General features: G+C 37.2%; 1 protein-coding gene across 1 annotated transcript in view; it reads left to right on the top strand.

Moving 5' to 3' along the window:
• FAM227B (family with sequence similarity 227 member B) overlaps nt 1–26,813 on the top strand; it is a 206,195-nt gene that overhangs the window by 148,777 nt on the left and 30,605 nt on the right. The window contains exons 10-11 of the mRNA XM_052647370.1: nt 14,488–14,585; nt 21,607–21,769. Coding sequence (XP_052503330.1) covers nt 14,488–14,585; nt 21,607–21,769 — 261 coding nt within the window. The remainder of the gene's footprint in view (nt 1–14,487; nt 14,586–21,606; nt 21,770–26,813) is intronic.

Below are 26,813 nucleotides of genomic sequence, written 5' to 3' on the forward strand. Positions count from 1 at the left end.
TAATATAAAACTCACTAGAATAGATAATGATAATCTATTAGATTATCAGAAATGATAATCTATTAGATTATCAGAAATGATAATCTATTAGATTATCAGAAATGATAATCTATTAGATTATCAGAAATGATAATCTAATCTATTAGATTATCAGAAATGATAATCCAGGCAACGTAAAACATTTTTAAAATTCTAAGTAGACTTTTCGTACTCATTTATTTAATAAATATTTACTGAACAGCCATTATCTGTCAGATTCTGGTCTGTGTACCAACTGCCATGGTAATACAACACACTCTCTTACACAAAGATAAACTTAAATGGAATAAAGATCTAAATGTGAGACCAGAAACTATAAAACTCTTAGAGGAAAACACAGGCAGACACTCTTTGACATAAATCACAGCAAGATCCTCTATGACCCACCTCCTAGAGTAATGGAAATAAAAACAAGAATAAACAAGTGGGACCCAATTAGACTTAAAAGCTTTTACATAGCAAAGGAAACTATAAACAAGGTGAAAAGGCAGCCCTCAGAATGGGAGAAAATAATAGCAAATGAAACAACTGACAAAGAATTAATCTCCAAAATATACAAGCAGCTCATGCAGCTCAATACCAGAAAAACAAACAACCCAATCAAAAAGTGGGAAGAAGACCTAAACAGACATTTCTACAAAGAAGACATACAGATAGCCAACAAACACATGAAAAGATGCTCAACGTCGCTCATTATTATAGAAATGCAAATCAAAACTACAATGAGATATCACCTCACACCCGTCAGAGTGGCAATCATCAAGAAATCCACAAACAAAAAATGCTGGAGAAGATGTGGAGGAAACGGAAACCTCTTGCACTGTTGATGAAAATGTAAATTGATGCAGCCACTATGGTGAACAGTATGGAAATTCTTTAAAAAACTAGAAATAAAACTTCCATATGACCCAACAATCCCACTAATGGGCATATACCCTAAGAAAACCATATCTGAAAAAGATACATGTACGCCAATGTTCATTGCAGCACTATCTACAGTAGCTAGGACATGGAAGCAAACTAGATGTCCATCGATAATGAATGGATAAAGAAGTTGTGGTACACACATACAATCATGTAATGGAATATTACTCAGCCATAGAAAGGAATGCATTTGAGTCATTTCTAGTGAGGTGGATGAACCTAAAGCCTGTTACATAGAGTGAAGTAAGGCAGAAAAAGAAAAATATTGTATATTAACACATATATATGGAATCTAGAAAAATGGTACTGATGAACCTATTTACAGGGCAGCAATAGACACACAGACATAGAGAACACACTTGTGGACACAGTGGGGATGGAGTTCAGTTCAGTTCAGTCGCTCAGTCGTATCCGACTCTTTGCGACCCCATGAATTGCAGCACGCCAGGCCTCCCTGTCCGTCACCATCTCCCAGAGTTCACTCAGACTCACATCCATCGAGTCAGTGATGCCATCCAGCCATTTCATCCTCTGTCATCCCCTTCTCTTCCTGCCCCCAATCCCTCCAAGCATCAGAGTATTTTCCAATGAGCCAACTCTTCACATGAGGTGGCCAAAGTACTAGACCTTCAGCTTTAACATCATTCCTTCCAAAGAAATCCCAGGGCTGATCTCCTTCAGAATGGACTGGTTGGATCTCCTTGCAGTCCAAGGGGCTCTCAAGAGTCTTCTCCAACACCACAGTTCAAACACATCAAATCTTCGGCACTCAGCTTTCTTCACAGTCCAACTCTCACATCCATACGTGACCACAGGAAAAACCATAGCCTTGACTAGATAGACCTTTGTTGGCAAAGTAATGTCTCTGCTTTTCAATATGCTACCTAGGTTGGTCATAACTTTTCTTCCAAGGAGTAAGCATCTTTTAATTTCATGGCTGCAATTACCATCTGCAGTGATTTTGGAGCCCCCAAAAATAAAGTCTGACACTGCTTCAACTGTTCCCCCATCTATTTCCCATGAAGTGATGGGACCAGATGCCATGATCTTTGTTTTCTGAATGTTGAGCTTTAAGCCAAGTTTTTCACTCTCCTCTTCCACTTTCATCAAGAGGCTTCTTAGTTCCTCTTCACTTTCTGCCATAAGGGTGGTGTCATCTGCATATCTGAGGTTATTGATATTTCTCCCGGAAGTCTTGATTCCAGCTTGTGCTTCTTCCAGTCCAGAGCTTCTCATGATGTACTCTGCATATAAGTTAAATAAGCAGGGTGACAGTATACAGCCTTGATGTACTCCTTTTCCTATTTGGAACCAGTCTGTTGTTCCATGTCCAGTTCTAACTGTTGCTTACGCTGGAATCCTTGGTACACAGTCTGCTTCTGTGCTGTTATGCATAAGCATAAAAGATAATAACCATAGCTATATAAATGCTTTTTATTTGCCTCATTTTTAAAATGCTGGCAGAGTCTGCAGCTTATTTTAAGAATGATTTAACCAAATGAGAGAAAACAAGTGTGGCAAAATGTTGGAAAGGCATAGAGTTCTTTCCTGAGTTTCAAAGAGCAAATTTAATCAGAGAAGTGAGAAAATGCAGAAACAAAGGAAAGCAGTCAAACAAGACAAAATAATAGTACTTTAGCCATAAAACAAAGTCAAGGTCTTTTAGTTCCACCTCAAGAATTATAGATAATATCCTGAGTCTTATCCTCCAGTAGTATTGCAGACACTAAAACTCCCACTGGCTGGGAATATGGATTCAAAAGTCCAGCAATAAAAATAAAATTTGAAAGAGATATGACTACAAGGTAAAACACTTTTTAAAGATCCAATTAATTAATTGTAGGCATATATGAATCAGTGTAATTTGATTACCAAATAGCTAATGAAAAAGGTACAGCATGTCTAGGACACAAGAATAACCACTCAGTATACTTGTTAGACAACACCTAGAGCAGCATGTGAAAGTAAGGGCAAAATAGTAAATAGACTATAAACCTAGTTATCATAATATTGACTATCTCTGTGGAAATAGAATTTACTATTATCATGTTATTGTTTCATAGTTTGCTTTAAGATTAATAGAATGGTTATACCTATTTGACAAAGGAAGACCCTAATAGGTTAAGTAACTTGTCAGTTTCTCATAGTAAGTAATGGTGTTGAAACTTGAGACATACTAGAGTAATATGAGAAAATTCAAGTACACTGGATGCTCTGTCCTATTATGTCTGAAATATCTGTTTCACTTTCACATTTAACACACTTTTGCAGATCACATATTTCTATGTTTTAGTTTTGTTTTGTCATTTAAAATTTTTATTTAGTTTCCATTGTTTCTGTTAATAAAATCTTATCATTACTTCTTTGAAGGAAATGTATCTTTTTTCTCTGGTTGTTTTTAATATTTTTTCCCTTTATCTCTTGTGTTCAGCAGACTGAGTATAATATACTTAAGTATGGTTTTCTTCATATTTGCACTTTATATTTGGAGTTTTCTAAATCTCTAAAAATCTGTGAGTTGACCTTCTTCATCAGTTTAGGGAAATTCTCCATCATTATCTCTTCAAATGCTGCTCCATCCCAATCTCACTGTCCTCTCCTTCGGGACTCCCATACCCCATGTATCTTATAAGGTTTTGTTTTCTCCATTCTGTGTTTATGTGTGTGTGTGTTTCAGTTTCGATATTTTCTTTGGACTTCCTTCAAGTTCATTAATCTTGTCTTCTGTTAAACACATTCTGCCGGGGGCCAGCGTGAGGAACTCCGCCCATGGCAAAGGTCATGAGGAAGGAGGCTTGGCATACGCAAAGGCGTGATCAAGCCTCAGGAAACCCCCTGTTCCCGAGCATCTAACCCCAAAACCAGAGTCTGTTTTATGCTCTCACCCACACCTCTGACTTTACGGAGGGCTCTCCCCCATAACCGTTTCTCTCAGAGAAGGAGTAAACGTGCAGCTCCAAGGCAATAAAACTTCCTGGGCGTGACAAGAGTGTTTCAGCTTACGGACTCCTCTGAAGGTTATCTAGCCCGCCTATATAGGTTCGTCCGGCCACATGTGATTGTTTACAGCCTCCCAACCTGAGAGGCATGAGATGTTTTAGACTTACTAAAGGCAAAATCTTTTGGGGAGTTGGAAATTATTAGTATAGTGTGTTGGTTAGGAATTATATTGGTGAAGGGTTTCTTCATTTGTTGTGTCAATATTGCTGCTAATTCCCTGCTCTGGGTGGGACAAGGATGTCTCAGGTCAAACCTCTCTGCTGACAGACAAGCTTGTGTGACAGGATTATCCATACTCCTGCCACATGATTGTTTACTACCTCTTAACCATAAACAGCACAGAGAGTTTTGGAGTATTTTGAGAGTCTTAATTAGCATAGGGCTTTTTCTTCTTGAGTCAATGATTGCCGCCAGGCCTCCATAGCCTTAGGCACCTGGGAATATATTAATCAATGTATTTGGAATATAGAAAAGGAAATATAGTAGTTTTTAAGGTTAGCAATACTAGACTTTTTTGAGTTAATGGATTTTCTCTTTTGTAATAGATCACTGTACTTTGTTATAAATCACTGTGTCCTTGCTATGTAAAAATGTAACTTTATCATATCTTAAGACTAAATAGATCTTAAGGGGAGCATTGGTGAAAGGATTTTCAGTTGTTGGGCTGATGTTTGCTGCTAAATCTCCATGTTCCCTACCCTTATAATGAATATAACTAGCATATAGGAAGAAATAAGTATTAACCTTTAAGCATATAGGCGAAATAAGTATTAACCTTTAAGACTAATCATGTTAACCTTGGGTTAAATAAATTCCTTTCTTGATTGTAACTCACTACACCCTCACCCTATCGGAATGTAACTTTATTTGGAGGGTGGTGCCTGGTTTAAGAAAAAAGACCCTTGGAAGAAATAAGTTTTTTGGTTATCAGAAAGAAAGGATCATAAAATGTCAGCAGGTCTCACTCATGGCCAGAAGATGATGTAATATCCCTAAGACCTTTTTTTTTATACATTTATGTGAAGCACCTGATTTTGATAAAGGTCAGGACTGCTGACTCCCGTGAGACTCTGTATTCATCCCTAAGTGTAACAAAAGGTGTATAAGCAAACCCCAAAATAAAGAGATCGGATCAGTTTCCGGAAAGACTGATTCCCCCATGTTGCTTCTTTCTTGCTCCCGTTTTTCGGGCTGAATTCCCATCTGGAGCATGGATGCTATTCCACGTAATACAAGTTATTCAGCCTCTTTTTCTCCACTAATCTTCCTACTACACTATCCATTTCTAATCTCTCTATATCTGTGATTAAATATGTGTTTTTCCAAAGATGCCGACTCCGTCCCCACCTTCAAATCACCCTGGATCCACCGGGGCTGGACCCCGGCAACGTTCAATGAATTTTTAATTTCAGTCATTGTACTTATTCAGTTCAGTTCAGTCACTCAGTCGTGTCCAACTCTTTGCGACCCCATGAATCACAGCACGCCAGGCCTCCCTGTCCATCACCAACTCCCAGAGTTCACCCAAACTCATGTCCATCGAGTGGGTGATTCCATCCAGCCATCTCATTGTACGTATTAGTATGTACTTATCTATAAGTACATCTGTATGTAATTATAGATCCAGAATGGATCCTTTATTCAATTTTATAGATCCTGATTATTAGTGTTATTTTCACCTGTTGTGTTCATCTTTTCTTTTAATTTATTGAGCATCTTTATGATGTCATTTTAAAGCCCTTTGTCTCTAAACTCCAATTTATGGATCATCTATGTGTCTCTACCTATCACGCACTTTGCTTGTCTTACACTCTTTTATTATACATTGAGTATAAAGTAACTATAGACATTTAGACAATATTATTTTCCACCAGCGATGCCTCTTGCTTTTTCCAGTTAGCATGAGGGACTAAACACCATGCCTTAATCAGTGACTGAACTGGGTTACAGATGGAATACAGCTTTGACAAAATTCACTGAACTCTAGGTCTTCCCTGTTCTTTGGGCATGGTCTTTCTGGGTTTCTAATTAAGAACCTAGGAAGTCTCTATATCCTCAGCCATGAAATAGGGAGAGAGAGTTAATTCTATGCTTTGAATGTTTTGAGCTTAACTCTTTAACCTCCAATGACACACATCTTCAAAATCTGACATATTGTCCTAAGGGGGAAGACCAACCAGCTATTTGTGAAATGTTGTCTCCTAGCCACTGTCTAAGACCTGGAAGAAACTTTGTCCACCCTTTGAGAAGCTTCTAACCCAGCCCTGTCCCAGCCTTCCATACCACAGCAGAACTCTGTAAATATCCCATGGTAAAAATTAGCTGTGGTATACCCAGGGGTTGTCTTGATTTTATACCAGCCTACGTGATTGTTAAAGCTCTGATGGTTCACCTCTTCTCTAATAGAGTACTGCGTCCACCAGACCTGATTCTCAGTAGTACCCCAAATTAGTAGATGCTTTCAAGGGGTGAAATAACTGGAGGCCTGTCAGCTCACAAAGGAAGGGTTCTTCCCTCTCTGGAATTTCCACTTGTTCTACCATTGTTTCCAGTGTCTTTTAAAATGACATTTTTGTCATTTACTCTGCTTTTTCTAATTATTAAAGTGGAAACATTGGTCTATAAGACCTACTACATCTGACTCAGAGTAAAAACCTCAAGTAGGTTATTTTAAAAGAATGTTTATCCTTCTCACACACATACAAAATAAATTCTCAGAACAAAACCTTCTAGAAGGTTAAAAATGAAGCAATGAGAAAAGATAATAATGGAAAAAGATAAAAGTATTCAGGAAAAGAAAGCTGATATAGTAATATTCATATCAGACAAATTAAAGGAACAAAGCACTAAAAGGAAGAGAGACTACCTACTGACAAATAATCCAACAGAATGTATTAATATAATATGTGAAGATGTCTATACCAAAAATATTGCCTAGAAACATAGCAAAAATGTTCAGACTCTCAAGGACGAGCTTACAATTTTTCATATAAAATCCGTAATACTTTAATTCTCCCCGCTTAGATGATAATAGTTAAATCTGACAAAAAGTGTTAGTAAATAATATATATCAGAAAACACTAGTGATTATGACATGTGCGTGTGAGAGAGAGAGAGGCTACATGCCGTAACTCGACTGTCCATTCAAGTGTAGGTACAGATAGAACATTTCCAAAAATTTTCTGTATATTAAGTCAAAAATAAAATCCCAACAATATATAGATCTTACTAACCCTTCTTCTTCCCTTTTTACCTATCTACTGTAGTCAGTAGTTCTAGCTACTTCTTTGTATTCATCCCAACTCCTTTTACAATTTGCCAACGAAAAATAATTAAAATAATTAAAAATCATTCTCCATCTTCCCCATATCTGAAAGTGTACAGCTAAATGTACACAGAGAACACATTCAACCATGCTAACTATGTCTCATTTTTAATTCATAAGTACACAACTCCAACGGGCCTTAACTCTGTCAGGTAATCATACAATTTCCTCTAGTCCTTTATTTCTACCACTCATGAAGACTACTATTTCCCCCTTTTACCTTTTCATATCTCCAACACTCTCTCCCCTCTACTCAATTTCAGATAGTAATTTTGCTTCCTACTTCAATGAGAAAATTAAGACAATGAGAACTACCACAAACTCCCACCACCACGTATACCCAGTTACCAACATCATTTTCCATATCCTCTGCTTTCCCAGGCTTCCCAGGTGGCACAGTGGTGACGAATCTGCCTGACAGTACAAGAAACATGAGAGACACAGGTTTGATCCCTGGGTTGGGAAGATCCCCTAGAATAGGAAATAGCAACCCACTCCAGTATTTTTGCCTGGAAAATTCCATGGACAGAGAAGCCTGGTGGGCTACCATCCATGTGGTCACAAAGAGTCAGACATGACTGAGTGAGCATGCATACTCTTTCCCTTCTATGCTCCTGTCTAAGGTCACCTTTGCGAAGCACTTCACAAACATAATGTTCACTTACTCTCCTAGTGATCCTATGAGACCAGTGTTCATGATACTATTTTACAGCTGAGGGTACAGGTTCAAAGTCACATCATTAGAGAGTAACTGTTTCAACACCGTGTTACCTACCACCTTATTACTCAAAAGGCAACTCCATGGACTGTAGTATAGCATTACCAACACCTGTGGTGTTATTAAACCCCATACCTAACAACAAAATCAAAAACTGTATTTGAAAAAGGTCCCCACAATTATTTCCTTCAATGAAGAACACTAGCTCTCTGTGCCATTCTCTTCTTTCCCATGGATTTTCCACTGTAATATAATGCTACCAATTATGTTAATAATAAAATTTGTTCTTAGATCATATTGTAGTAGCACTCAGTCTTTCTCTCTAAGAAAATTTTATTAAGAATGACATGTCTTCCCAAGGTACTAACTAATTCAAACCTTCCATAAATTCTATTAGTGCTTTGTGGTCTTAAAAGGAAACTTCTGATGGTGTCTATTCTCTTGGTATGATTGATTCCATTAAGTTTGAATTTTGTTAGTCTCACTAGTCAGGATAGGAGCTTAGTGGTAGCAGATCAAAGAATTTGGAATTACCAGCCTTAAAAGAGCCAATTCTTATTCTAATCATTCATTTTAACTATTAATTTCTCATTCACATAGAAATCTTGGTTTAATTAAAAGCAGAAATTAATTTTTCAAATTTGATCTTGCAATATGAGCTTTCTTTAAGACATATTGTTAGTGGTGAATGTTGATAATCCACCCATGGAAGAGGTTTGAGAGCCTAGAGTTTTTTTTAATGGTGGAATAAAATGCTAGTTTCTTTGTTTAGGACAGAAGTCTAACTTACAGTAATTATTCTGATGGAAAGATTTTGGTGAAATGGTGGGGGACTGACACTGCGTCACTAGGACTTCTGCTAGCATTTTTCCCATTAGAGCACAATGACTCTAAACAAAGTAGAAATTATATGGGTGAACCACAGTACCCTTCATTTAACATGTACGCTAAGAGGAAAACATAATGAACTCTTGCAAAAGTTTTATGCCTGCTACATTTGACCTCTCCATCCACATTTTGAATGAAGCATACGTATTTCATGTAAGTCATACATAACACTGACACCACCAAAATGTGAATTCTTTACCACTTTGATTTTATTATTTCAATGTTTTGATTTTTAACTAATAATACTGTAATTTATTCCTCTGTGGTAAAGGTAACTATACATTCCTTGGCTCCTCTTTTCTTCATGATTTTCATAGTGGTTGGGTTGGTCCATTCCTATTTCATTTATAAAATTTATGATAATTTCAGATAATCAGGCTTATTAACAAGTTTATGACTTAAGGGGTAAAACCACATCACTCACATCATTTGTTAAGCAACTATAGTATTTAAATTAACTCATAATTACGGACCAATTATTTCAATCATCATCAAAGATTTGAGTTCAATGTATTATTTCCTGACAGAAACATAGTTAAAATCTGTTTACACTAGCATAACCGCTTCATCTTAATCTCCTTTGCTCTTTTTCTTCTTCATATTCTTAAAACAGTCCCTAAGGTAACACTTTCCTGCAACTAGGGTGGTCTCCTCAAAGTCCTGTTAAAATACCTTGTTACCCAACCTCAGCCCTATGTATATGCCATTGGCCTGAATTCTTTCTCCATGTCTGAATTCCTGCAAATCTGATCAGTTTTTAAGTGAGCCTTCTCTGATTGACTCATCCCACAAACAATCTCTAATTCATCGTTAAAGTTTTATTTCTGATACAGTCTATTTGCCTCTTTATCTTATATTAACTTTTGAATAGATGTTGAATTTTTCACAAATATTACCTGCATATGTTTTATCAACCTACTTGATTACAGTTGGTTACTGAGGCCAGCAACTGTATACTTTTAATTTCTCTTGAAATTTGTAGTATTATTCACAAAGTCTGCAAAGAAAGCATTTCTTGAAGCAATGCATGAAAAATTGAATAAATAGAAAATGGGTTTAGGTTTAAGAAATCACATTTGTAGGGTTTTTCCCCACTTGATGGAGGTAGATTAATTTAATCTATCTTCTCATGCCTTAATTCATATAATATAAAATAGGGAACATAATTTAAACAAACTAAAAAAAATGTATAAAAGACCTCTTTTACACAGGAGGAAATTTAGACTCAACTGGAATGTGGGTCACTGGAGATTACATATACAGTTGTAATCAAATTCATTTTTTCACTGCCCAGAGCAAGTTGCAAATGCCATAATTATCTTCAAAGAGACTAGATATTTAGTCCTACCACGTGCCTTGGAAGGATGAAAAGGTGAATACTTGTGAACACCTCAACTGATTAACACCCTCTCCTAAGAGAAGCTCTGTGTAACGTAATGAATGTTGTTGATATGTAAATACAGCCATATTTGAGTCTATAAGATTGCACTATGTTCACCAAGGGCATATAAAGACAAAGTATAATCTGGTAAAAATGGATCTACAAGTGGCCAAGAAAATTCAGTTCTAATATATATCTCTTTGTCAGTCTACCTCAGCTCAAAAATACGTCTCAGATTTTCTAAAGAAATAGATAACACTCAATCACTCCTCAATATTTTCTCTCAATGAATCTTTTACTAAGTATGAAGTAAGAGAATTTGTATTCATTCTCCTTAAAAAATGATGGTAGTGACAATATTGTCTAAAGTTTACATAACCATTACAGGATGCCAGTTACGTGTGATTTGCCTATATGATCTCATTTTTATCCAGTTAACAAGTCTATAATTCAATCATTATTATCATTTCAAAATTATATTTCAAGGAACTGAAAGCTTAAAGAATTTTATTTGCCCAAAGTCACTTAGTTTTCCAGTGGCGGAGCTGATGTTTAAATCTGTGTCCATCTGTCTCCAAGGCTTAACTAATACACTACTCTGATTCAGGAATGCACATTAAGTTCACATGCACGTACTTCCGGCTACTGGAGCCACTCTTTTAGTGAATAGGAGAGGGAAATACCTTGAAACGTCTCCCAGACTGTGACTGGAATTGTCTTGGGAAGTACCTGCAGAAACAGCTTATGTATTTTTAGAGCCATTTTTGGAGTATGATTAAGGTCTTGAAATGCTCTGCCACCAGTGGAAAATTCACCATGAGTTTAGCTGTGATATTTTCCAAATAAAAGCAAGAATCATGGTCTGAAAAGTAGAAACATATTTATAGAATAACAGATGCAAAATATTGTCCCAATAAATAAAAAATATTGTGTCAAAAGCAGCCACGATGACACAGTAAAAAGACCCTAAGCTCACCGCCTCTGAAAAGCACACCAAAATCGCAACTATCTGCAGCACAGAACTGCCTCTCTACGCATCCCTAGACACTGACCAGCCCACTGGAGGGTCTTGGCATTTATTGTGCATAGGATAAACATGAAGGTCCTTTTGTTTAAACTATCTGTTCATAACAACTAGAAGATAGGTTCAGTTCAGTTCAGTTCAGTTCATTCCAGCCGCTCGGTTGTGTCCAACTCTTTGCGACCCCATGGACTGCAGCACCCCAGGCCTCCCTGTCCATCACCAATTGCCGGAGTTTATTCAAACCCATGTCCACTGAGTTGGTAATGCCATCCAGCCATCTCGTCCTCTGTCGTCTCCTTCTCCTCCTGCCCCCAATCCCTCCCAGCATCAGGGTCTTTTCAAATGAGTCAGCTCTTCGCATCAGGTGGCCAAAGTATTGGAGTTTCAGCTTCAACATCAGTCCTTCCAGTGAATATTCAGGACTGATTTCCTTTAGGATGGACTGGTTGGATCTCCTTGCAGTCCAAGGGACTCTCAAGAGTCTTCTCCAATACCACAGTTCAAAAGCATGAATTCTTCAGTGGTCAGCTTTCTTTATAGTCCAGCTCTCACATCCATACATGACTACTGGAAAAACAATAGCTTTGACGAGAAGGACCTTTGTTGGCAAAGTAATGACTCTGCTTTTTAATATGCTGTCTAGGTTGGTCATAACTTTTCTTCCAAGGAGTAAGTGTCTTTTAATTTCATGGCTGCAGTCACCATCTGCAGTGATTTTGGAGCCAAAAAAAATAAAGTCTGACACTGTTTCCCCATCTGTTTCCCATGAAGTGATGGGACCAGATGCCATGATCTTAGTTTTCTGGATGTTGAGTTTTAAGCCAACTTTTTCACTCTCCTCTTTCACTTTTATCAAGAGGCTTTTTAGCTCCTCTTCACTTTCTACCATAAGGGTGGTGTCATCTGCATATCTGAAGTTATTGATATTTCTCCCGGCAATCTTGATTCCAGCTTGTGCTTCTTCCAGTCCAGCGTTTCTCATGATGTACCCTGCATAGAAGTTAAATAAGCAGGGTGACAGTATACAGCCTTGACGTACTCCCTTTCCTATTTGGAACCAGTCTGTTCCATGTCCAGTTCTAACTTTTGCATCCTGACCTGCATTCAGGTTTCTCAAGAGGCAGGTCAGGTGGTCTGGTATTGCCATCTCTTTCAGAATTTTCCACAGTTTCTTGTGATCCACACAGTCAAAGGCTTTGGCATAGTCAATAAAGCAGAAATAGATGTTTTTCTGGAACTCTCTCGTTTTTTCAGTGATCCAGTGGATGTTGGCACTTTCATCTCTGGTTCCTCTGCCTTTTCTCAATCCAGCTTGAACATCTGGAAGTTCATGGTTCACGTACTGTTGAAGCCTGGCTTGGAGAATTTTGGGCATTACTTTTTTGCTAGCATATGGGATAAGTACAATTGTGTGGTAGCTTGAATGTTCTTTGGCATTGCCTTTCTTTGGGATTGGAATGAAAACTGACCTTTTCCAATCCTGTGGCGACCGTTAAGTACTATCACCTAAGTATGTATTTAAGAATAATTCAAAATAGAGCGTTTTTTATTTTTAATTATTCCTCCCAAAGAGAATATTTTTATTCATTTCTTATTTATCTTTTCAGTGGTCCTTTATACAAATGAAGGCAAGTACAATAGATATTCTATCCCTTTTAAACTGAACATAGCATATTGTATACTTTCAGTCAAGTAATATACTCTGTGTACTGTCCTGCAACTTACTTTCCTCACTTAATGATATAACCTCAAGATATCTTCACATCTGTACAGAGATGTTGCTCATTTCTTTTTACAGCTCATAGTATTCCAACAAATAGGAGTACCATGGCTTTTTTAAATACATAGGTTGTTTATAATCTCTAAATTTTACAAATCATGCTATAATCATTAAACTTGTACATGTGTGTTTTTGTACTTGTGTAGGAGATTGTGAAGAATATATTCTTAGGGGAGGGATTACTAGGCAAAGAAAAAATGTCTGTGTTATTGATAGATATTGTCAAATTCCTCTCCATAATGGGTTGTATGTTTTTGAGCAAGTTTTAAAGTAGAGAAATTACATGGTTCATTACCTTTCTTGCCCATTCTAACTCCCAACTTAACCTAACTTTTGTTTCACTCTTAAAATACAGGGTCCTTGACAGCCAATTTTTTAATCTCTGCCAGAGACAAATGCCTAGTTGCCTCCAGTATTTCAAGCTAATATCGAATATCTTTTAATATCTAACATAAATAATCAATCCAAGTAACCTTCGTTAATTCTTTAAGGTTTGTCATCAACCTCACATACTATAGTCTAATTTGTCTACCTGGTAACTGGTAATCATTGTCAGTGCCAAGATCTAGTACAAACTTCTCAGATCACCTGCTTTCTCTGTTCTATATTGAGGTACCCTTAGTAACTAGCCTGTGCTTTTAGCCTGATTGACATGACTGATAAAATGATATAGTTCTCCTTTAAGATAAGAATCCCTATGTACCCTCACGCATATTTATGCTGGTTACAAAAAAAAAAAAAAATTACCAAGTCTTTCCTTATCTGGGCATGTTGTCAGTATATGGAAAAGGTAGCCTTTGACATGCCAAGGTCCAAACCTCCTATTCCCCTTAACTAGAGGGTCATGAAAAGAGCTCTGAACTCAGAAGCAAAAGCCCTAGGTCCGTATCCTCTTCCTCTATTCTCAATAAATGGTAGGGTAAGACTTAGAGCAAGACTTCATCTTAGAAAAAGTTGTAGAGTTTCCTGCACTTTAGTTTTCTCATCTATAATTTGTGGGAAATTTAGTTAGCTCATAATATGGTTTATGAGGACAGCATGAAATAGTAAGTAAGTGAATAAATTTGAAAACTCTAAATCCCTATTAAGTAAAATGAGATGGAATATTCATTTCCTCTGACTGGGGCATGCGTGCATGCTCCGTTGACTCTTTGGGGACTCCATGAACTGTAGCCCGCCAGGCTCCTCTGTCCATGGAATTTTCCAGGCAAGAATACTGGGGTGGGTTGTCATTCCCAACTCCAGGGATCTTCCCAACCCAAGGACTGAACCTGCATTTCTTGCTCCCGCATTGGCAGGCAGATTCTTTACCACCTGGGAGCCTAGATTGACTGGAGCAAGCTATTATGTAACAATATCCTAACCTAAAGAACAGAATTTAAGAAATTTTTTTGTTTATTTGTTTTAGCTATAGACTTCAATATAACGAAAATTTTACAGAACCCCAAAGCATATACAACACCTGCATTCAAGGAAGAATCAAGACCACCAAAACTACCAACAAAGGTTTGAAGTATAATGATCAATTTTTTTAAAAAGTTCTTTTTAAATTTTCAGTATAATTAATTCAACAGTTTCACATGGACAATGTAGGTTATTATACTCTTGATATGTATTTGAGAAAAACTGATCAGAAGAGACTTATTTGGGGGACTAACCTTAATATCGCTAAGTTGTGTTTATTTCTGAAACTATCCTCATCTCTAAGGAAAAAGAATAATGTTTATCTTTTCCTCATAATTCTGGCACTGCTTCTACTTGGGCTGACATACACACATAGCTGTGACCTGAAAAACCATCAGTCAAAGTTGTAGACAAAACATCAAAGGAGTTTTCAACAGTGATTGACCTGTCCCTACCACTTAAACCATGGTACTGGAATAAATGACCACATGTAGGTATTGTTACTCTTCAGTCTTGAATGCTTGCTTTCTCCACAGTTTTAAAGGTGCCTCCAAAATAGAGATCCTATGGACTTGCTACCTTGTGTTGCTTTAGCCCAAATTTGATGAGACTGTTGGCTTGAACTTCTGAATTTGATCTCTTAATTTGTTGGCCAGTTAAGTTTTAAATCTGTTTCAGTCTTTATTGACAAAATTTGGTCTGAATTATCTGGTTAAGTCTATTATTTTAAATTTTAAATTATGCCTATAAAAATCACTTTATGAAAGTCATATTCATATATTTCCAGGTCTTTAATAATCCAGGTATGTAGAATCTCTTCCAAATGTCACAGTCCTGCCAAGGATGTTTTGCTGGTGCTTAGGATAGAAATTGGTGACCTCTGAGAGTCAGGTTGATGTAGATGGCAATAGTGCACCATCTTGGCTGCAGGGGATGGGAGAGCAGGGGAGGAGATGGAAGTAGAGGAGGAGGGCAGTGTTGGTGATTTCAAAATCAGGAAAGTATGATAGAAATTGTATAGTTGATCTTCAACAGCGCTAAAAATGGTCTTTCATACTTTGTTTACAAGTTGGAGAAATATGGATGGAGGGATTTATAACTGACCAAATGACCTTTCTTCAGATGACACTTTAAAAGCTAGAAAGCAAATGGCAGTTATGTCTTTGGCAGTACACCATATTGCTGCCATATCATTCACACATTTTATTGACAACTTGGATGAAAATATGGTTGCCATTTTTATTAGCTATGTAGAAGTCATAAAACTTGGAAGAATTATGAATGACCAAAAGTTTGCAACAGGCTGGAATAACAGACCTGAACTTAGAAGATAAACTGTTACTGTGGAAAAAGTATAAAGGTCCAAAATTATAACTTCCTAAGTATAGAATAATAAAGCCTTGACTTGGAGGCATCTGAAAAGATTTGGGAATCACTTTCAACAGTAAGCTCTCTATATGTCAAAAGTAGAATGTCATTGATCCCAAAATCTACTGTATTCATGGGCTGTCTAAACATATGTGCTGATTGGACAAAGATTGTGCATTATGTTCATTTTGGAGCCCTGCATTGTAAAAGGGTGTAATAATCAAGATAATAAAGCGCTCTGAAACCATAATGTTTGAGCAATTGCCAAAATATGTAAAGATGTTTCCACTAGAAAAGATGAGACTGGAGCCCATAATAACTGTTTTCAAATATGTAGAGAGCTATAGTAGATTAGATTAGTAGCAGGATTAGACTTTTTCTATATGGCTCAAAAAAGTTTTTACTAATACATACTAAAAAGTTTTACTTTTACCAATAAGTAAAAGCTTTACAGAGACATGTTTCAGTTCAATGGAAACAAAAGTTTTCTAAGCACTTTTTTTTTCTAAGTGTCCGACTCTTTGTTTGTGGTCTGTAGCCCACAAGGCTCCTCTGTCCATGGGATTCTCCAGGATAGAATATTCAAGGGGATTTCCATTCCTTTCTCCAGAGGATCTTCCCTACCCAGGGATCAAACCAGAGTCTCTGGCATTGCAAGCAGATTCTTTACCATCTGAGCTACAAGGAAGTCCTTCTATGCACCAGTGTCATCCAAATGCTGAATGAGTGCTTTTGGGTTTCCAGTGTCCATATGAGCATAGACAGTACACACTTTCAAACCTCAAAATCAAAGCTTAGCTTTCTATCCACTATCAGCAATTATCATTTAGTAAAGTAACAGAAAAGCAGATGGCTGAAACCATTGCTTGGACTTCCTAGTTCATCCTTTGTGACCCTTCCAAAGTTCATTGGATTGCATGGTTCTTCAAATTTAGTACTAAATTGACTTTGGCTATAAAAGTTTTGTTTTCACTTCAGTTCAGTTCAGTCACTCAGTCATGTCCGGCTGTTTGCGACCCCATGAATCACAGCACGCCAGGCCTCCCTGTCCATCACCAACTGCTGGAGTACACTCAGACTCACGTCCTTCGGGTCAGTAATGCCATCCAGCCATCCAATCCTCTGTTGTCCCCTTCTCCTCCTGACCCAGTTCCTCCCAGCATCAGAGTCTTGTCCAATGACTCAACTCTTCGCATGAGGTGGCCAAAGTACTGGAGTTTCAGCTTTAGCATCATTCCTTCCAAAGAAATCCCAGGGCTGATCTCCTTCAGAATGGATTGGTTGGATCTCCTTGCAGTCTAAGGGACTCTCAAGAGTCTTCTCCACACCACAGTTCAAAAGCATCAATTCTTCGGCGCTCAGCCTTCTTCACAGTCCAAGTCTCACATCCATACATGACCACAGGAAAAACCATAGCCTTGACTAGATGGACCTTAGTCGGCAAAGTAATGTCTCTGCTTTTGAATAAGCTATCTAGGTTGATCATAACTTTTCTTCCAAGGAGTAAGCGTCTTTTAATTTCATGGCTGCAATCACCAACTGCAGTGGTTTTGGAGCCCAAAAAAATAAAGTCTGACACTGTTTCCAGTCTTTCCCCATCTCTTGGCCATGAAGTGATGGGACCAGATACCATGATCTTCGTTTTCTGAATGTTGAGCTTTAAGCCAACTTTTTCACTCTCCTCTTTCACTTTCATCAAGAGGCTTTTTAGTTCCTCTTCACTTTCTACCATAAGGGTGGTGTCATCTACATATCTGAAGTTATTGATATTTCTCCCGGCAATCTTGATTCCAGCTTGTGCTTCTTCCAGTCCAGCGTTTCTCTTGATGTACTCTGCATAGAAGTTAAATAAGCAGGGTGACAATATACAGCCTTGACGTACTCCTTTTCCTATTTGGAACCAGTCTGTTGTTCCATGTCCAGTTCTAACTGTTGCTTCCTGACCTGCATTCAGGTTTCTCAAGAGGCAGGTCAGGTGGTCTGGTATTGCCATCTCTTTCAGAATTTTCCACAGTTTCTTGTGATCCACACAGTCAAAGGCTTTGGCATAGTCAATAAAGCAGAAATAGATGTTTTTCTGGAACTCTCTTGCTTTTTCCATGATCCAGCGGAGGTTGGCAATTTGATCTCTGGTTCCTCTGCCTTTTCTAAAACCAGCTTGAACATCAGGAAGTTCATGGTTCACGTATTGCTGAAGCCTGGCTTGGAGAATTTTCAGCATTACTTTACTAGCATGTGAGATGAGTGCAATTGTGTGGTAGTCTGGGAATTCTTTGGCATTGCCTTTCTTTGGGATTGGAATGAAAACTGACCTTTTCCAGTCCTGTGGCCACTGCTGAGTTTTCCCAATTTGCTGGCATATTGAGTGCAGCACTTTCACAGCATCATCTTTCAGGATTTGAAACAGCTCAACTGGAATTCCATCACCTCCACTAGCTTTGTTCGTAGTGATGCTTTCTAAGGCCCACTTGATGTCTGGCTCTAGGTGAGTAATCACACCATCATGATTATCTGGGTCGTGAAGATCTTTTTTGTACAGTTCTTCTGTGTATTCTTGCCACCTCTTCTTAATATCTTCTGCTTCAGTTAGGTCCAAACCATTTCTGTCCTTTATCGAGCCCATCCTTGCATGAAATGTTCCCTTGGTATCTTTAGTTTTCTTGAAGAGATCTCTAGTCTTTCCCATTCTGTTCTTTTCCTCTATTTCTTTGCATTGATCACTGAAGAAGGCTTTCTTATCTCTTCTTGCTATTCTTTGGAACTCTGCATTCAGATGCTTATATCTTTCCTTTTCTCCTTTGCTTTTCGCCTTTCTTCTTTTCACAGCTATTTGTAAGCCCTCCCCAGATAGCCATTTTGCTTTTTTGCATTTCTTTTCCATGGGGATGGTCTTGAACCCTGTCTCCTGTACAATGTCACGAACCTCCGTCCATAGTTCATCAGGCACTCTATCTATCAGATCTAGGCCCTTAAATCTGTTTCTCATTTCCACTGTATAATCATCAGGGATTTGATTTAGGTCATACCTGAATGGTCTAGCAGTTTTCCCTACTTTCTTCAATTTGAGTCTGAATTTGGTAATAAGGAGTTCATGATCTGAGCCACAGTCAGCTCCTGGTCTTGTTTTTGTTGACTGTATAGAGCTTCTCCATCTTTGGCTGCAAAGAATATAATCAATCTGATTTCGGTGTTGACCATCTGGTGATGTCCATGGGTAGAGTCTTGTCTTGTGTTGTTGGAAGAGGGTGTTTGCTATGACTAGTGCATTTTCTTGGCAAAACTCTATTAGTCTTTGCCCTGCTTCTTTCTGCTTTCCAAGGCCAAATTCGCCTGTTACTCCAGGTATTTCTTGACTTCCTACTTTTGCATCCCAGGCACCTATAATGAAAAGGACATCTTTTGGGGGTGTTAGTTCTAAAAGGTCTTGTAGGTCTTCATAGAACCATTCAACTTCAGCTTCTTCAGCCTTACTGGTTGGGGCATAGACTTGGATTACTGTGATATTGAATGGTTTGCCTTGGAAACGAACAGAGATCATTCTGTCGTTTTTGAGATTGCATCCAAGTACTGCATTTTGGACTCTTTTGTTGACCATGATGGCTACTCCATTTCTTCTGAGGGATTCCTGCCCACAGTAGTAGATATAATGGTCATCTGAGTTGAATTCACCCATTCCAGTCCATTTTAGTTTGCTGATTCCTAGAATGTCAATGTTCACTCTTGCCATCGTTGATTGACTACCTCCAATTTGCCTTGATTCATGGACCTGACATTCCAGGTTCCTATGCAATATTGCTCTTTACAGCATCAGACCTTGCTTGTATCACCAGTCACATCCACAGCTGGGTATTGTTTTTGCTTTGGCTCCATCCCTTCATTCTTTCTGGAGTTATTTCTCCACTGATCTCCAGTAGCATATTGGGCACCTACTGACCTGGGGAGTTCCTCTTTCAGTATCCTATCATTTTGCCTTTTCATACTGTTCATGGGGTTCTCAAGGCAAGAATACTGAAGTGGTTTGCCATTCCCTTCTCCAGTGGACCACATTTTGTCAGATCTCTCCACCATGACCCGCCCGTCTTGGGTTGCCCCGCGGGCATGGCTTAGTTTCATTGAATTAGACAAGGCTGTGGTCCTAGTGTGATTAGATTGACTGGTTTTTGTGAGTATGGTTTCAGTGTGTCTGCCCTCTGATGCCCTCTTGCAACACCTACCATCTTACTTGGGTTTCTCTTACCTTGGGCGTGGGGTATCTCTTCACGGCTGCTCCAGCAAAGCGCAGCCGCTGCTCCTTACCTTAGACGAAGGGTATCTCCTCACCACCGCCCTTCCTGACCTTCAACTTGGGATAGCTCTTCTAGGCCCTCCTGTGCCCACACAGCCACCACTCCTTGGTCATGGAATCTTAAAGTTCTCAGAGTTTTCTGCCATTATCTTTTGTGGGGGTAATTGGAAGCAATGAGACTTCTGTTAATTATTTTGGCTACTTGGTATACCTTTAGCAAGAGTTCTTTGGACAACTTGCAACCTTAAAGTACCCAAGAAAATGGCTAAGGCTCCACAAAACACTGGATTTGCATTTAATGCCTATTTATGCTCTTGACTGATGGAACTATCCTTTAAAAGTCATAGATTCTCATAGAGGAGGACAGATCTGTGTACTGTGGTTTTCCTAGTTTAGAAACTAGTAACTGCAGAAAAATAACAGAAATGTCTATATCGAAAACCAGTAAGATAGAGTTTCTGTCTTATTATTACCAAGGCAGAACTCAGAAAAAGGGTCATTAAGACATCTTTCTAGACAGGCAAGATCTCCCTTTAAACCTGACAGAGCTCACTCCATTTTGCATGCAGTTTTTGAGATCAGGCTAGATATATCCTGATATGAATTGCATCAAGACAACAGTGGAATTACAATAGTCCCACCATTTGAAGTAATTTTGGAGCACCTATGAATGAATACAGTAAAAAATTGACCATAAGCAAAAGAAATATGAGAATTTTATATATCAGTTAAAACAAATGAGAAAAAAAATTTTTCCACATAGGAAATGGAATCAACAATAAATCTCTTATCTAGGAATTACAAAAACTGAGGAAAGACAACATATGAGTAGTTGCTATACTTACCTTGTATTCTACAATAAGTCAATAGTAGAATATTGAAGCAATTATAATTATGGTGATTGTCTCCCTGGCACAGAATTCATGGTCGAAGTTTCTTTCATCAGCACTTTGATGGGCTTCTGGCCTCCATTGTTCTGATGAGAAGTCACCTGTTAACTTTTGGGGGTTCTCTTATATGTCATTTTTCTCTTGCTGTTTTTGAAATTTTTCTATTTGTCATTTTTAACACTTTTGACTATGATACATCCAGATGTGACTTTATCCTACTTGGAGTTAAGTTTCTAGGATGTGTTTTTTTAAAACTTGGAAAGTTTCAGTCATTATTTCTTCATATTTTTTCCTATCCCTTTTTCTGGGGTTATGCTCATTTTTCTCTCTCTGTTCTTCAGATAGAATGATCTCTATTGGCCTGTCTTCATGCTAAAGACTACCAGAGCCTTACAACACACACTCATAGGCTCATAAGCACTTTCATTAAGAAGAATGCCTTGCAAAATTTCCCTTTGTTTTAATATACCAGATAATAATTGTATTTATAGTTATAATGCAGATATATTTAATTTATAGTTCTTTAAAAATATACAAAAGTAATAATTGACTCTTCTTTTTTTTTTCCTACCCCTTACAGTCACATTTTATCAGTAGTGGTCCAGAGTTTCACCGTGTTCTCTTCAATATTGGAGGTCAGAGTCCACTGATTTTATATTATCTTAAAATGCATGAGGTAGCTGGTATTTCCAAAGCCCCTAGACAAGTCAGGATTAAACTCACTGAAATACTGAAAGAACCATATCCTTTTTAAGCTTTGCTTTAATGTGATCTATCTCCAAAATATTCAAAACTTTTAGCTTTTTTTAATGTCTCAGTTAAGAAAAAAAAATTATTGTCTTTTATAACTAATGCTCTATTTAGCATTGAATTACATTCACAACTTTCATAGCATGTTTGGGTAAAAGTATTTAGAAATAAAACAAACATAAAACTCAGGAACTTAAAAAACTGGTATGTTTAGCTCGTTAGTAAAGTGTTCCATTTCAAACATTTGTCAGAACTGTGGGTCATGGGCTTCTAGATTTCTCCAGAAGAAAGTTTCAGACATAGCTTAGCTATGTAATCCTTTGTTCAACTGAATATTTCTTAGCTTAATGTATAAAAATATATCAGTTAGCCAAAAAGTTCTTTTGGGTTTTTCCTTTTTTTTTAAATCCCAAACACACTTTTTGGCCAACCCAACAATTTAATGAAGTTGGAGCTCTTTGGTTGCAGCAGGGGTGTCTGTTTACATTCTTGTCCCCCTTCTGTGTAACCGATTTTTGCCCAGGTCTCACTAGGGACATGGATGAACACAAAAGGATATAGTAAATGGTCTCTAAACTGGGGTATATACAACTCTGGGTGGAAAATATATATATTGTATCTATTTATATCTTTAAAAATAAAAAAGAAATTACACTTGACTAATATTTAGAAGACAAGTACCCTCACTCAGTTGACATTTCAGTTTTCACTCTACTGTATTGAGGGATAATAATGACATCTTTGCTCTTATGTTATTGTCTGAGGTTCACAATTTATTGCTGTTTTCTTTTGATGGTTAAGCAGAGTTATAGATTATATCATGTAATTTAACTAAATTAACACTTACTAGTGGACCAATAGCTTTAAACATTTCCCTGAAAAGAAACTTTGGATTGATGGTAATATTTATAATGCAAGACTATTAAAAAAAAAAAAGACTGAATGATATTTCCCCTGTTTCTTGAAGGAGCTCCTTTTCAATCACACTGAGAGACAAAATTAGTGGTGATCCAATAAGTTCTGCTGAGACATAGGCCAAAAAAATTAAAATTTTCAAAAACATCAATTGAAATATGGATAGACATCATTGTTATAACAATGAGCCTAGCCCTAAATGTACATTGTACTTTTCAAAATTAGCAAATAATAGTATGATGCCAGTTTAATTTGCAAGGCATTTATAAACTGTATAGACCTCAATACAAATCTCTATAATTTGAGGATAAAAGGTTCAGTGTACCATTAATAAATATCATGTTAAATTTTATTTTTAAATATTTTATTTCATCTCACTTTTCTATTTGTAGATGGCATCTTTTATAATATGCCTAATATATTAATACAGATTGATATGTGTATAATTTCTAAATTTTAAATTATACCTATAAGGGTGTGTGCTCACATAGCTTTTACTCATAGGATACATGATCCTAGAAATGTGGAGAACACTGCTCTAGCAGATTCTGAGGATTCTTTGTAGGACCCTTCTCCCATATTTCAGTCCAGATAACCTCCAGAGTCTCACTGACCACAGGGAGATAGAATTAACTTGGATGACTCTGGAACACAAAGAGAAAGGCAAACTAGAGAACTAATTCAGTCTGTTCTGAGACTTGTAATTTAAGGATGCTCATAAATCTTGAATTATTCAAACTAATGTTTAAAATTCAAAATTTTTAAATGTTTAGAAGTGAAACTTGAAAGATATCTAAAACCATTCATAATAGATTATTTTTATTTTTAGCTAATTTTTATTGTGATTGTAAAAAATGTCTCTATTTATATTTCTGATGAGTATGGATTTGTCAAACAGCAATACAAGGTTTCATAATACCAATTTACTGAGAATGTGGGAAGAGTGTAAGTATGGGTTGAGATGGGAAAAGCACAAAATGGATATCTACAACATGAAACCATTTAGGAGAGTATTTCATTTCCTAAAGATCTGAAAGAAATCACCATTCAGAAAATGTCAGCTATGGACAAAATTAATTTAAAAAGATACATACCACTTCAGTGTTCATAGCAGCACTATTTACAATAGCCAGGACACGGAAACAATCTAAATGTCCATCTACAGATGAATGGCTGAATAAAATGTGGTACACATACATAATGGAATATTACTCAGCCATAAAAAAGAAATGCCATTTGCAGCAACATAGATGGACCTAGAGCTTATCATACCAAGTGAAATAAGCAGAAAGACAAATGCCATATGATATCATTTGTACATCTAAAGTATGACACATCTGAACTTACCTGTGAAACAGAAACAGACTCAGAGACATAGAGAATAGACTGTGGCTGCCGGGGGTGGTGGGGGATGGATGGGGAGTTGGGGATCAGCAGATGTAAACTATTATATACTGAATGGGTAAACAACAGAATCCTGCTGTATAGTAAGGGAATTACATTCAATATCCTGTGATAAACCATAATGGAAAAGAATATGGAAAAATGTGTATATATGTATAACTAATCACTTTGTAGAAATTAATACAACAATAAAAATAAACTACACTTCAAAAAAACAAAATTTTTTAAGAAAAGAAAGTAACTGACTTTCCATAATGCTTTCTGAGCTTGTAAAATGTAATACCTGCTGATAAGAAAAAATTTTCCTATATCTAATGATGAACAAAATGATAATACCTTACATTCATCAGCACTTTACAGTGTTTCAAAGCATATATTGACTCTCTATGTATTATTATGAGAAACGGTAAAACTCCTGTGAGTGGGAAGAGCAGGTACTCATACAGCCACTCTACAAATGAGGAAGTCAAAGCTCGAGGGTGAGTAGCTTGCCCAGGCGATTCATGCAGCAGAGCTGGCAACAGTCTGCTGTTCTGCTACTTGCCTGACATGACAGTCCAGGCTGGTGGTCGGCGACACAGCCCAGTAATGTTTTCGACAAGATCTTTATTTTAACATGTCTTTCCTTTAAAATTTTTGTTGTTGTTTTGGGGTTTTTTTAACTTTTAATTTTATATTGGGTTATAGCTGATTAACAATGTTGTGGTAGTTTCAGGTAGACAGCAAAGGGACTCAGCCATACATATACACACATCCATTCTCCCCCAACTCCCCTCCCATCCAGGCTGCCACATAACATTGAGCAGAGTTCCCTGTGCTATACAGTAGGTCTTTGTTGATTATCCACTTTAAATATAGCAGTGTGTACATGTCAGTAATTTTTTTAAATTGAAGTATAGTTGATTTTTACAATGTTATGTTAAAACCAAGATCTTGGTAGCTGCTAATAAAATTTGTGTCCAGATTTCTTTTATCTGTGATGACTGTACGATCATTAAATTTATCTTTCTCCTGAAAGTTTACATTTACAGCTATTTATTTACATTTATATTTACAGCTATTCAGAATTTAGAATATTGTATTAGTTTTCTCTGGGCTTATTGGAGTCCTCTGGCTTTTCTGAAGTGGAAAAATAACACTCTGCAGTAAACGCATCTATTCAGAGTGAAGGAGCAGGAGAGAGTAGAGAAAGTGGAGGAGATAAATAACAAAAACAGAAAAAGACAAATTTAATTCATCATGTTTGGGATTGGCAGACTCTAAAATGGTCCTCAGTGGTTCCCGCCTTCTGTTTTATGCCCTTGTGTAATTATTTCCCATTGGGTATGGGCTGAACCTATGACTTGCTTCTAACAAATAGAATATAGCAAACATAATGAAATGTCACTTTTGAGATTCAGCTACGAAAAGACTGACATCAGTCCTACTCAGCCTTTCTTGCTTGCTCTTTTGGAGCCCTCTGGGAGAAACCAGCTACCAAGTTGCGAGCTGTCCTGTGGAGACTCCCCAGAGGCAGGAAAGTGTCAGCAAGAAACTGAGACCCTGCTATTTGGACCCTAAGTGTAGTGGGAAATAATATATTTTTATTGCAATTTAAAAGCCATATTAAAAAGCAAAAAAAAAAGAAAAGAAAAGAAACTGAGACCCTTAGTCCAACAACCCTTGAAGAAGAAAGTCTTGCCAATAATCACATGAGTGAGCCTAGAAGCAGCTTCTCCTTCATTTGTTCCTGAGATCACTGCAGCCCTTGCCATAGCTTGATTGCAGCCTGTGAGGGACCCTGAGCCTGAAGTATCCAGCTGAGCTGTGCCCAGATTCCTGACCTGCAGAAACTATCCAATAATAAATGTTTCTTGTTTTATGCTGCCAGATTTCAGGATAATTTGCTGTACAGCAATGGATAACTCACAATGTTTGAGCAAAAGTCTGATTTAGACAAATGTCTTCAATAATTTTATAGCCCCTATATACCTCAATCCAAATATTTATCACATCGTAGTGTAACCATTTCTCTACTTGTTTTTCTCACCCAGTAGAGAATAAAGAATTATTTGCCTCCATATCCTTGACACAAGAAAAAAAAAAGTATCTTAAAATAGGTATTAAATAAATGTCTGATGGGTGGGTATATAACAGTTTTATATAAATATAAGACCAAATTTCTTTTTATTTTTTTGACAAAATTTGACATTATTGTTAAAATTAAGAAAGTTAGAGGATAGAGATAGAAATTTAGGAGTCATTAGTCCAAAGTTACTCTTTGAAATTGTCATTATAAAATGTTTTTTAAGCTTTATTAAAAAGTTACTGTTTACCAAGTTACTGTATACCAAGCACTGTTTCTAAGTACTTTACATTTATTAACTCATTTAATTATCCTGTTAACTTCTGAGATAATTACTATTATTATCCCTAGTTTACAGATAAGGAAACTGAGGCACTGGAAAGTTAGATAATTTGTCTGAGGACACCAGAGTAAGTGATAACACTTGGAGTCTATCCTTGACAACCTGGCTTCTGAGCCAATGCACTCAAAAACTCTGGTGCTGAATTGTTTACCCAGGGGGCATGTATAATTCCAGAAGATAAGACCATATTCTAGTCTCACAGACTTAGAGAACAAAGTTATGGTTAGCAAGAGGGAAGGGGTATGGATGGATCAAAAGCTTGGAACTGACATGTACATACCACTATGTTTAAAAGAGATAACAAACAAGG

Source organism: Budorcas taxicolor, chromosome 10 (genome assembly GCF_023091745.1).
Source record: "Budorcas taxicolor isolate Tak-1 chromosome 10, Takin1.1, whole genome shotgun sequence".
Classification (NCBI taxonomy): Eukaryota; Metazoa; Chordata; class Mammalia; order Artiodactyla; family Bovidae; genus Budorcas; species Budorcas taxicolor.